The 11,385-nt window shown below is 35.1% G+C and overlaps 2 protein-coding genes across 2 annotated transcripts in view; both read left to right on the forward strand.

The window, feature by feature from the left end:
• Positions 1-3,221, forward strand: part of LOC109587209 (uncharacterized) — an 8,180-nt gene extending 4,959 nt beyond the window's left edge. The window contains exons 5-7 of the mRNA XM_020003444.1: positions 215-2,332; positions 2,391-2,444; positions 2,708-3,221. Of these exons, the coding sequence (XP_019859003.1) occupies positions 215-2,332; positions 2,391-2,444; positions 2,708-3,084 (2,549 nt within the window). The 3' untranslated portion in view covers positions 3,085-3,221. The remainder of the gene's footprint in view (positions 1-214; positions 2,333-2,390; positions 2,445-2,707) is intronic.
• Positions 3,222-4,904: 1,683 nt separating this feature from the next.
• Positions 4,905-11,257, forward strand: LOC109587207 (tankyrase-1-like). Its single transcript, XM_020003442.1, has 4 exons — positions 4,905-5,047; positions 9,632-9,727; positions 10,441-10,539; positions 10,953-11,257. The coding sequence occupies exons 1-4, from the start codon at positions 4,943-4,945 to the stop codon at positions 11,073-11,075; spliced, it is 423 nt and encodes a 140-aa protein (XP_019859001.1). The 5' UTR covers positions 4,905-4,942; the 3' UTR covers positions 11,076-11,257.
• The last annotated feature ends 128 nt before the right edge of the window (positions 11,258-11,385 follow it).

Raw genomic sequence — 11,385 nt, forward strand, 5'->3', positions numbered from 1 at the left:
ATGGGCATTTTTGAAGGCTCATATCTTAGTGAATAATTTTTTTCAGACAATGGGAGTTGGAACACATCATTAGTATGGTCAGGCAATCATATTAAGCAAATAAAAAAAATATCTCAAAAATGCACAGAAGTTACCCTTTAAGTGCTTGCCCCAGCATGTCTGGTATGTACATATTGTGATTAATTCCGTGTTTCCTTTTCATTATCTACAACAGATCAAAGGTATCTTCAAGAAGCAATGGAAGATGGTCTTGTTGAGTCTTCTGTCACTAAGACTGTTGTACAAGGAGAAGCTCGAGTAGGCAAGAGTTCAGTGAAATCATTACTAGTTTCTGAGCCATACACTGATAATACTAGCACTAACCTTATAGAATCACCTTGTGTAGCTGTTAGGTGCTATGGGCACACTGGAAAATACTGGGAGCGAATTGATGAAGAGGAAATGGGAATAAAAGTAATTGCTGCAGTTCAATCCGATGCTGTGAAGAAATTTGAATGTCATCCTTCTGATGAAACTAAAGAAAGTGAACCAGTTGTTAAAAAGAAATCTATCAAAACTACAAAGCCAATTAGCCAACATACTGATGGTAAAGCGTCTAAGCCCAAGAGTCAAAATGAAAGTGTCCAAGATTCTCAATCTAGTATGGATGTCGTTTCTTCAAGTTCTGCCATCACTCCTGATGCCCCAGTTACAATAGAGTTCAGTAATGAGAAAAATGCTGTTGTTAGAGTACGCGAGTTTTACCAAAAGTGTAAGAGGAGTAAAAAAGAAGGCACAAGTCTTCATAATCGTCGTTGGCTATATTTTATTGACTCTGGGGGCCAGATTCAATTTCAAAAGTTACTCCCAGCATTCATGCCTTATGCTTCAGTTTTACTTCTAGTAGTTAATTTATCTAAAGATCTTAATGATCCATCTTCTACAGCTATGCAGCTTTCTGAGGGAGAAATTAGTGTTGGCCAGTATTCACTCTCAGTTATTGAAGTTTTGAAGCAGCTTCTCTCTGCAATAACCTCTAGTGCACAACAGTATCGTTCACTGATTGCTGATGATAGCACTCTTTCTAAATGCATCAAGCCTCCTTCAGATAAATTGAAAGTCCTACCTGTTGCCACTCATCGTGATGAGTACGATGAAACAAGGACAGAATCGGTAGAGGAAAAAAAGAAGCAATTAAAGCAAGTTTTTAAGCTTCATAATTCTTGCGAGATTATTGGTCATGAAGGAAGGATCTTTCTGCATGAGATTGATGGCCGTGATGCTCTAAATGTTGACCATAATAGGCATAATCCTAATTTGGATAAAATTGTTAAAATATTGGATGAGAGCGCATATGAAATCAAAGTCCCTTTGAAGTGGTATTGCTTTGGTGTTCTTCTACATGATGTTGCTAAGGAAAGTTGCGGGATACTCTCTTTGTCTTATTGTCAGGAGCTTGGCCAGCAATTAAAGGTTGGTTTGTCATCAGAAGAATCATTAAGTGCTATTAAATTTCTCAGCTTTCTCAATAAATTGCTTTTTTATCCAGATTCACCTGCCGGAGATTTAGTTTTTGTAAATTTAGAAAGTCTTATCAACATTATTAGAGACCTTGTGGTTTCTATTTGTAAAGATCACTCTGCAGTGAATAATGATTTGCTACCTAATCGTGAGCCATTAGTATCTCGTGGAGAACTTTCCACTGAGATTTTAATGGAAGCTTCAGAACAGTGTAGAAAAATTTCTCAGTCCATCCCAAAGTTTGAGAGCAAAATTCTTGGTCTTTTTGAGTATCTTTTGATTGCGGCACCAATGCCAAATGAAGGTTGTTTTCTCATGCCAGCACTTCTTCCGATCAAGAATGTCTCTGACATCAATCCTTTCCCTGATACAACCCCATTATTGCTGTATTTCAAGGCTGCTGTTCCAATGGGTCTCTTTTGTGCCATTATTGTTCATCTTCTCTCTCACAAAGACTCTTCCTGGAATGTTGCTGAAGAAGAGTCAAACTTTTCAAACTATTTCACTTTACGATGTCCAGACCTTCTTCGAAGTGACATAGTTCTTGTAGAACAACTTGACTGTATTACTGTGTATTGTGAAGCAGCTGATGATTATATTCCAGCAAGAGATGCTGTAGAAGAAGCAATTGATGTAGCAATGTCTAAGCACAAACTCAGTACATGTGAGAAACCGAAAAGAGCATTTTACTGTCCTTGTGGTAAAGGAAGGCATGCAGCTGTGGCATCATGGCTTAAAACACAAAATTGTTATGTTTTTCATTGCACTAGTAGTAAGAAGTCCCAAAATCTGGCTGAGGACTGCTCGAGTTGGCTAGACGTATATCAGACAAGTAAGAATAAAATTGATGCATGGTAGTGTTAGTACATAGTTCTGTTTGTAATTGATAGGAAAACGGCAGCATAATGATGAGTTACAAAACTTACCTGATATTCCAGAAACAAGTGAGTTTGCATATTGTGCAAGGCTTGTACTATAGTCAACCCCTTCCTTTGTAAATACAGTGGGAGGGGCTGGCTATGCAATACTGTGCTAGTATCTGAGTTTTGCACAAAGAGTAAGGACCATACTTTCTTCTTTTGCAAGTGGCACTGTAGTGGGCAGGATCTTTATTATTTTTTCATTATTGTTGCAATGTAAAATAGTGATATCTATTGTGTATGGACTAAATATACCTAAAATAATTATTTATGAAATTTTATTTTAGATGTTGCATATCAAGTCCTTGTGGATAGTACAACAGAAATTAAGGACCATTTTTCTGATGATTATTCTGATTTTGCAGACAAGTTGCTTGAGATAAAAGTGATCACTGAAAGGGAAAGAAGTACTATAACTGACAGAAATACTTGCCAAGATAAGTACAAGCGAATGGGAGGAGTAATAGATTATGTTAAAAAAGCTGTTCAAATTAAAGAGTCTGTGTTTATCCTGTTTTTAAATATTTTTCATGAGAAAGGTACTCAATCTTCTACAGAGTTTGCTCGGAAACTCATGCAAAGATATAAAGATAAAACTAAACTCTCTGATGTTAGTCTAGAGTCATTGTCAAAAAGAACCAAACAAAGTGAACATGAATTTTAGATGTTTTTCATAATAATAATGTAACATCATAATTATTTTACTTTGCTGAACAATGTCAATGAGTAATTGTGTATTACAAAAAATTTAAAGAGTTTTTTTACAAGAATAATTACAAATTGATTTGACACCTTGCAAAAGATGTGTGAACGAGCTTATAGAAAAGTGATGACAAAACTTACGATTAAAATAACCAAGTGAGTTTCTTTTACATTCAATGTACTAATTTTTTTGTTATAGCACAAATTAAATGTTTCTTTTTTATCAAATAATAATTAGATGGCACCATTTTCTTAGTTGTGAAGTTCCAAGCATTGAGACAGTATGTGCCCAGTAATGCTCCCATCACTTGTGACTCTAGAGATAAATGACTGAGTCCAGATATGGTGTACAGTACACTAGTAATTGTCTCAAGGTGTTATTATTAGGTTTTACACCATGCCCACATACTTTGCTTTTTATATGCACTGTATTATTTCTAATGTTCGCTTTCATAAAAACTATACATTTTTATACTAGAATATGTACATGTTTTGTATGGAATATGTAATAATGCATGTAACCCATATTCATCAACTGATGTACACTTATTGTGTTTAGATAGTCTTATTCATAATTATACATTAATGTACAATGAAATAATTATTACATTCTACATGTATGCATAATGGTGTCTGAATGTGTACCGTATCAGTTGATGATTGTTTTATTGTTGATTGATATCATTGCAGGCTATAGAAACCTTTTCTGCTTTACTCAATGGAGGCTTATAGCTCATGCTCTTTTGCTCACAAACTGAAAATGAACTCCCACAAACAAATCCAACAGCAAAAGTAATCCTATACTGTATAGTGGAAAACTTTGGAGGAAATTAAATTTGGTGAATTTGGCGTTTTGATAGCCATTCGCCAAAATAAAATCTGCCATTTTCAACCATTATATGCTTGCTCAATGGCACGTGGCCTTTAATTTGCCAAATTAAAATCACCGATCACCAAAATTTAGCAATTTACCAATTCTAACTCCATCCAAATTTCCCACTCTATGCATACAGTAGATAAATGGGCATTTGTACTGTGTTGAGAGCTCTGTTAACTATTTCTGGTCTGTTCCTCTACTGTAATAGCAAAGTATGTACATGTATCTAGATTATAATCATTGTGTGTGTAGTGACTCTTATAGTACAACACTCAGTTCTATAGTTATTACTGTATTGTGCATGATTGTGTAGGTTGACTTGTTATGTACATCAATGTGGTGGATATGAATACACATGCATTAAAGGAATGTAACTATCTAGAATATTATTTACTTTTTATTTTGACATCATGGTGAATGAAAACCTGCCCAACAGTGTTCAGGAATTTCTATTTATTTAATATTCACTAATATTTTTATTTATTTTATATTTTAATTTTAGGGCTAGGAATTTTTGATACACTGGCACCAAGAATCTATCCTAAAATAATGACTAAGTTCAATCCTGTCACACCTATATCATGGATTTTCAGCAGCCTGCATGACAATCAGCCTAGCATATGATACGATCATGATGATCAACCACAACATGCACAATACAAGGACCATGTTGGAATTGACTGGCTCAACCAGATCAACAGGCATGATTTGTTTATACTAATGACTAATGTTCGTAATGTTAAATTATTCATAGTAAAAGGTGTAGTGGTTTTTGTTAAAAAACTGAATTTTTGTAAAATGTAGAAAATTTTGTAAAAAAATTAATTTTTGATTTCATTAAAAATTTTAAACTGTAGTTACGAAAAAATTTTAATGTAGGATTTCTAATTAATGCATCTAGTAGTGGGTGTAACTATAAAATTAAATTTGTAAATGAAAAATAATGTCGATTCCCGTTGAAAGCACTAGTCTGGAAGGCAGTCAAGGCACTGAGTCTAGCTCTCCTGGCTTTGGGGGTCTGAAGGCTGAGACTGACCTTAAAGTTTTGGTAAGTAGACTAGCTCAATGTAGATTAAAAATATTTGTATTGCTTTGTGGGTATAGTCCAGGGGCTGGCCCCGAGACTCTTGTGGGCCCGTAGATTGTTATAATTGCCAGTTTACATGCTCATTTACATGTATAGTTGTGTATAAACCTGTGGCAATACATGGGGTTCCATTGGTTTCTGTCAGCCATCTTGATGTACCAAAATAACAACGGCTCTAGTCTCGCCCTGCCCCTTCGCTACCTGCGGAGAAAGGGTCTGGAGACACTGCTATCTAAAATGTGTGCATTCATGCCAGAGAATTGGCGTCCCAATCAGATTGCTCGATTCACGTGCAGGACAAGCAGTCACATGACCGAATACCTCTGTTTAAGACAAAAGAGGAGGAATGAGGACTAAATAAAGGAAGGAAGGAGCCTGTAATGCCTCCTGGACTTCTTTCTGAAGGTTTAAGAGCAGTATTACTGTGCTGCTTACTACAGCGACGCCATCGCACTTATGACGTAATAATACTGTCACGTGTTTACAATAAAACGTCATCAATAAAAAGTAAATACTATGGCGCTCTGTGAAGAGTTGCTGCTCTCAAATCTGCAAGAGATGTCCAAGAGACTCTATCCTCGACTTTTCTTAGCTGCAAAGCATCTCTTTCAGCTGTCTTGACTGATCTGGTCTCCTTGGTCACATGACGTAGGGTCAACCACGTGTTTTTCTTTGCACACATTTTAGATAGCAGTGTCTCCAGACCCTTCCTCCGCAGGTAAGCGAAGGGGCAGGGCGAGACTACAACGGCTCTTAGAGCTCTTGCACAATGTAATCAACGGGGTGTGTGGCTATGACTGTCTGCCATGTTGGGTAGCAAGAAAGTACACAGAATGAATGTAGATACAGAAACAAACTGTGATTTTCCATTGATAAGATATCATATACATGTATGACTGTAGAATATTATAGAGAGTTCTTCACTCAATACCTTCATCTCCTACCTTGCATTAGCCTGGAATGTCAACTGCAGAAATTTATTCAGATTTTCTTTTCCATTCTCCTCATTTCATAATGTACCATACAACACAACATTTTTAAGGTCTTTAAATTTTGTGATTTTTGAAGATTTGCAAAAATTACTTCCGCAAAAATCAAATTATTACGGTACAAAATGATAAAATATTCACAATTACATTTGAGTTTATTCTTTACTTGCACGTATAAAATATTGGCTATTTTAGACTTATCTAGCTCAGACAGTATTTTGCAAGTAGCTGCTTTTTTCTAGCACAACTTAACAATTTTTAAATCACACTTGATGCATGCCCCTTTTCAGTACAAAATGGCAGACGGTATAAATTTGCAAAAATTAAATCTGCAAAATAGATTGTCAGGAAAATTGGCAAAATTTACAACTCTCAAAATTTGGCACTCTATGGTACAACATGGCAGACTGTCATAGTTAATTATCATCGGGGCAAGAGCTCTATTCATTGATGCACAAAACACACTCTATTGCAAAATATACTCTATTTTGAGCCAAACTTTAAGAAAATTACTTAGTGTAAAAACTTTTAAACTTGTTTACTACAACGATAAGGCATAGTCCTGGATCTTAATAGTTCTTCTTTGAACTTTGTCCTAAAAAGGTAACAAAAAATGGCCCCACCTAAAAATTGAAAAACAGCACCATAAGTTCCAGTATTTTTTTCTTCAGAGCTTTATCTTTCTATTAATTTGGTTTTAAGCTAAAATCCAATTTTTTTCGATTATATAAAGCGTGAAGAGGACTGGTACATAAATGGGCCATTTTTATTCTTGTACTCCAAGATGGTAGTGCTTGGCAATGTATCTAAATTCATGATATTGTAACTGGAATACATGTATATCAAGCCAAAGCAATTCTTTCTATTGAATATTAAAATTAGTAATATTAAAGTTAATGGTCATAGCTTAATAACTGTTCAATAATACCGTAAACGTAAAAATTTTTGTGGTGTAAATTTTTGAATTTTTTTGGAATTTTTTCATAAAATTAATTTTCATGCATTAAAAATTTCGTGGTAGGCGTTACCTACTTATTAATTTATTGACCACGTGGCAATATGGCAACACCTGCAGAGATGCCTACCTTCACTATCTTTTCAGTTATCAGGGGCTACCATGTATATAAGGAGATCTGGGAAGCAGAGGAAGGAGAGATGCTGAAGTGTGAAAGAGAGACGAGTAATATTTATGATCAGCAGGCGTGGCTACCACGTGGCCTATTGAATTAACCACCACACCCTTGCATTAAAATTTTGTGGACCTGTGAGGCCCACGGAAAAAATTAAAATTTATCCGCCACGAAAATTTTTACGTTTACGGTAGGTATCGATTTTCGTGTTTGGGCAATTTATTGATAGTATTATATTGTTTTAAAATTTTCAATATTGCCCAGTACTTCAAGATGGTGACAGAAAACCAAACCCCCTAATTACCCCACCTATTGCTGACGGTCTATTGTATCTATGGTTCATGTGTCCTTTAATTGTATACCGTATTGTAATTTAATTGCAATTGCATTTGTATACCGTAAAAGATTATTTATTGGCGAGAGAAATTGATATTGGTGATTGGTGGTTTTATGAAGAATTTGCCAATATAAAATCTGCCATTTTGTTTCAATCTGAGCATGCTCAGTGGCATGTGGCACAAAATCACCAATATAAAATCTGTCAATTTCTTTCCACATTCAAATTTGCCAAATATTATTCCTGCCAATAAATCGTCTTGTATGGTATTACACGTATACATGTCAAGGCCATAGGAAGGAAATTAGAGGAAATATCATATCCTTATCTCCATGTGCATTGCAGAGCATGTGAAAATTAGTGATGGGCAATTCCAGAGTATTCGATTTTTTGTTCCGAACCGTGTATTGAATAAAAAGCTGGAATTTTTTTGACGTTATTCAGAATTAAGCCACACCCTAGCCACTCTCTTTAGCATTAATAATAGCTAATATACCAGTAGTTATTAACTGCATTTTATTCAAAAATCTCCTAGAAGTGCTGCATCTGGCTATTTCTATCTTTAATTCACTATCTTCCCTCGATCAATTTATTTTATTTTTACTGTAAATTGTAAACAAAAGTAGACCCAAGATGCTTCCCTGAGGGACACTGGATAACACTAGCAAATATAACTGGATTGGTAACCTTTAACCTTAACACATTAGTACCAACCCAAAAGATACCTTCAAATCCACATCCAAATTCAGCCATTAAAATTTTATCAAGCTTGAGCTGTGAGATGTAGTATCAACAACTTTTCTGACATCTACATGTACATGTACATGTAGGTAAGTAACATTATGTTGGCCTTAGAGGAGAAGGATGTAAGAATCTCATACAAGAACAGCTGTTTCACTTTGGATTTTTAGGACCTACAGTACATGTAGAAACTTAAGTAATTGGGTCATACACAGCGAAATGTACTAGCTAGTCAATCATTTGACTGATTGGAAGGAGTACCTTTACTGCCTTTTAAACTGTTTTAATGATCTACATGTAACTAGCTACTAGAATGCAAACAGTGAGTATTCTGAATCAGATTTGGTATTTGATTCCTGACTTTATCAACAGCATTAATTGGGGTAAAAATTCTGCTAGCCACCATTTTATTCATTGTGACCACACCAGTTTCAATGAAGATTAGGCTATTTAACTTTAATAATAGTTAGAGGACCTGCCCGTACAGACAAACAGACGTTTTCTCGCCTTAGTGGGGCGAGCTCAGGCTCATCCCAATAACAAGATAACTAGATGAATGTAAAATATTGAAGGGGCAAGCACGAGCATACACATGCATGCACTGACTTGCATGCATGGCCCATTGGAAAACAATTTTTTAGCTTGCTCTTCTACCTTTATTATTAGCAAAGAATCTCAGCTGCAATTTAAGCATAATTTAACTGTATAGCTAAACACAGTACTGCTATAGGCGTTCTTTTCTTTGACTCTGAGCCAATCAAAATAATTGAAGCTTTTATTGTCATTCAACCATAAGTAAAAAGTCATTTAAGATTTATATCTGCTTTCTTAACTTCTTTCTGCTGGAGAAGTGCCTGGACAACAGATCAGTCTTATTTGCTGCAAGTAAGCTTCAGTAAGATTTGCTCCAGCTGGTTTCTTGATAGTCGCCATTTTTTTATTGCAACCACACCCATACCAATGAAAATATTTCATCAGAATGCTACCACATTAGATCATTGATTTTAAATAGAGAGTAGTGCACACATGGGGTGTGACCAGAATAGGCATGACTGGAGACGTACATACATACATACATACAGAGTGAGGGAGACTTCGCCTGAGTGGGGCTCGCTCATACTCGCCCCAATTATAATTAATGATATGATTTGTTTGTCAGTAATCAGTGCACATACATGTACAGTATAATGTTTGTCACTATTCTTATGTGTACTGTACTTACATGTACATGTAAGTGTCTTAAATCAAATATTTCATATGCAGCATCTGTCATGAGTCCATGCACTTTGCATGTACAGTTTAATCTGTTCATGCTGTGTTCTATTATTGTTTATTTGATTTACTGTAGAATAAGAAATTGGGGAAAGCTGCTGAAGAAGGGGACATTAATAGTGTTCAGTCATTATTATCACAAGGAGCTAATGTAAATAATCAGGATAATTGGGTAAGTCAATATACACTCAAGTACAAGAGTAGTGAACAAATTATTTTATGTTAATCAATAATTTGTTGTTTGCATGTACAGTACATGTGTACATGTACTTGTGTCTTGTGGAGTTGTGGATATTATAAATCGAGTTCATTGGCTTCACCAGTGATTAGCATGGGTGTGGACTACCGTCTACATGTAGCTCCAAAATTTTGTCAGTCACAAGTTTTGTCAAATTTTAGTTTCTTGTTAACACAATCAGCATTAACATCAGATAATTTTGGGCAATAGTCCTGAATCAGGTATGATAACTCTTGGGCTTGTACTGTCAGTTTGCAGCCACGCCCGGACGCCTTTAAATTTTCAAACAAAGCTTGGCAAACCTGAAGCAAATCAAATAACTTGTACATGTATATTATTTAACTTTAATGTGAATCAAACGGTAGTTGTGCAGGAAAGATTTCAAATTATTAATTTATGTGTATTTTTTGCTCCAGTGAGGCCAATGTACCACTTTGTCTCATTAATGCAATGTGTTTACTAGTTTATTGTTCCTCTCTCTCTCTCTCTGCTTTGTTATAATCTACCACTGATAGTGTGTTCCTGCTATGTATGTACATGTACATGTTATGTAGTAATTATTGTCATACTACTCATGATTTTTACTCTAATTAATGCTGTTAATAATGTTACATGTATGTGACTTAATTATATTATTATATTGTTAGAATGAAAGCACTCCTCTTCATTATGCAGCATCAAGAGGACATAATGAAGTTGTATCAGTTTTATTGTCTAATGGTGCTGATCCAAACATTGAAGATAGGGTAAGTTATGCTGACAGTTTATAGTAATACAAAGAACAGAATGGAAATGGTATTAAGTCGTATCAGATTTTTAAATTTAGTGAAATGAAACAGGCATTCCTTAAAATTATTTCTCCAAAATGTAATTTCATTGTTACGCCCATGGAGACAGCATTTTCAGTATTTTTGTCAATCAGGCTGGTTTTTAAGTACATATACTCACCATGACTGCAAGGGCAAGTGTGCTACTGTATATAAATGCATATATAGGTACAGGTACAATCATTGATGCATGTTTGACCATAGTAAGCATTGTTATACTCTTTTAGTTGTTCAAGAAAATTGAATCTACATGTACATGTACATGTATGAATTTTTTACCCCAAATAATGCTGTTGATAAAGTCAGTTGTGTGACCTAATATTATTTTTTAGGATGAAGACACTCCTCTTCATGATGCAGCATTTAGAGGACATAATGAAGTTGCATCAGTTTTATTGTCTAATGGTGCTGATCCAAACACTAAAAATAAAGTAAGTTATACTGATAATCACTAATACAAAAAGTAGAAACAACCTCAAAAATTGTATTGCTTTCTAGGGTAGCAAATTTAGTGATTAAAACAAGCCGTAAAGTAGTAATTTTATTTCTCCTTGCTACATCCACTAAATACATGTACATGTACATGTAGTAATTAGAGGCAAAGGGCCAGCATTAAAGGTTCCAGGAAACTTCTCTAAAAGTATATTTGGCTGATGCCTTTAATGGACCCACGTACATGTACATGTACATGTATATCCAATAAATCCATGAAAGTTTACACCTTGTGCTGTATTGCTGTCTCAACTCCAACCCTTATGCCATAAT

Source organism: Amphimedon queenslandica, unplaced genomic scaffold (assembly GCF_000090795.2).
Source record: "Amphimedon queenslandica unplaced genomic scaffold, v1.1 AMPQUscaffold_12655, whole genome shotgun sequence".
Lineage (NCBI taxonomy): Eukaryota > Metazoa > Porifera > Demospongiae > Haplosclerida > Niphatidae > Amphimedon > Amphimedon queenslandica.

What these genes read in the sequence shown, in the direction of transcription:
- LOC109587207 (XM_020003442.1), top strand. Translation starts at nt 4,943, where the DNA reads ATGTCGATTCCCGTTGAAAGCACTAGTCTGGAAGGCAGTCAAGGCACT. An exon ending in AGACTGACCTTAAAGTTTTG is followed by an intron (nt 5,048 to 9,631) that starts GTAAGTAGACTA and finishes GATTTACTGTAG; the next exon opens with AATAAGAAATTGGGGAAAGC. An exon ending in ATCCAAACATTGAAGATAGG is followed by an intron (nt 10,540 to 10,952) that starts GTAAGTTATGCT and finishes ATTATTTTTTAG; the next exon opens with GATGAAGACACTCCTCTTCA.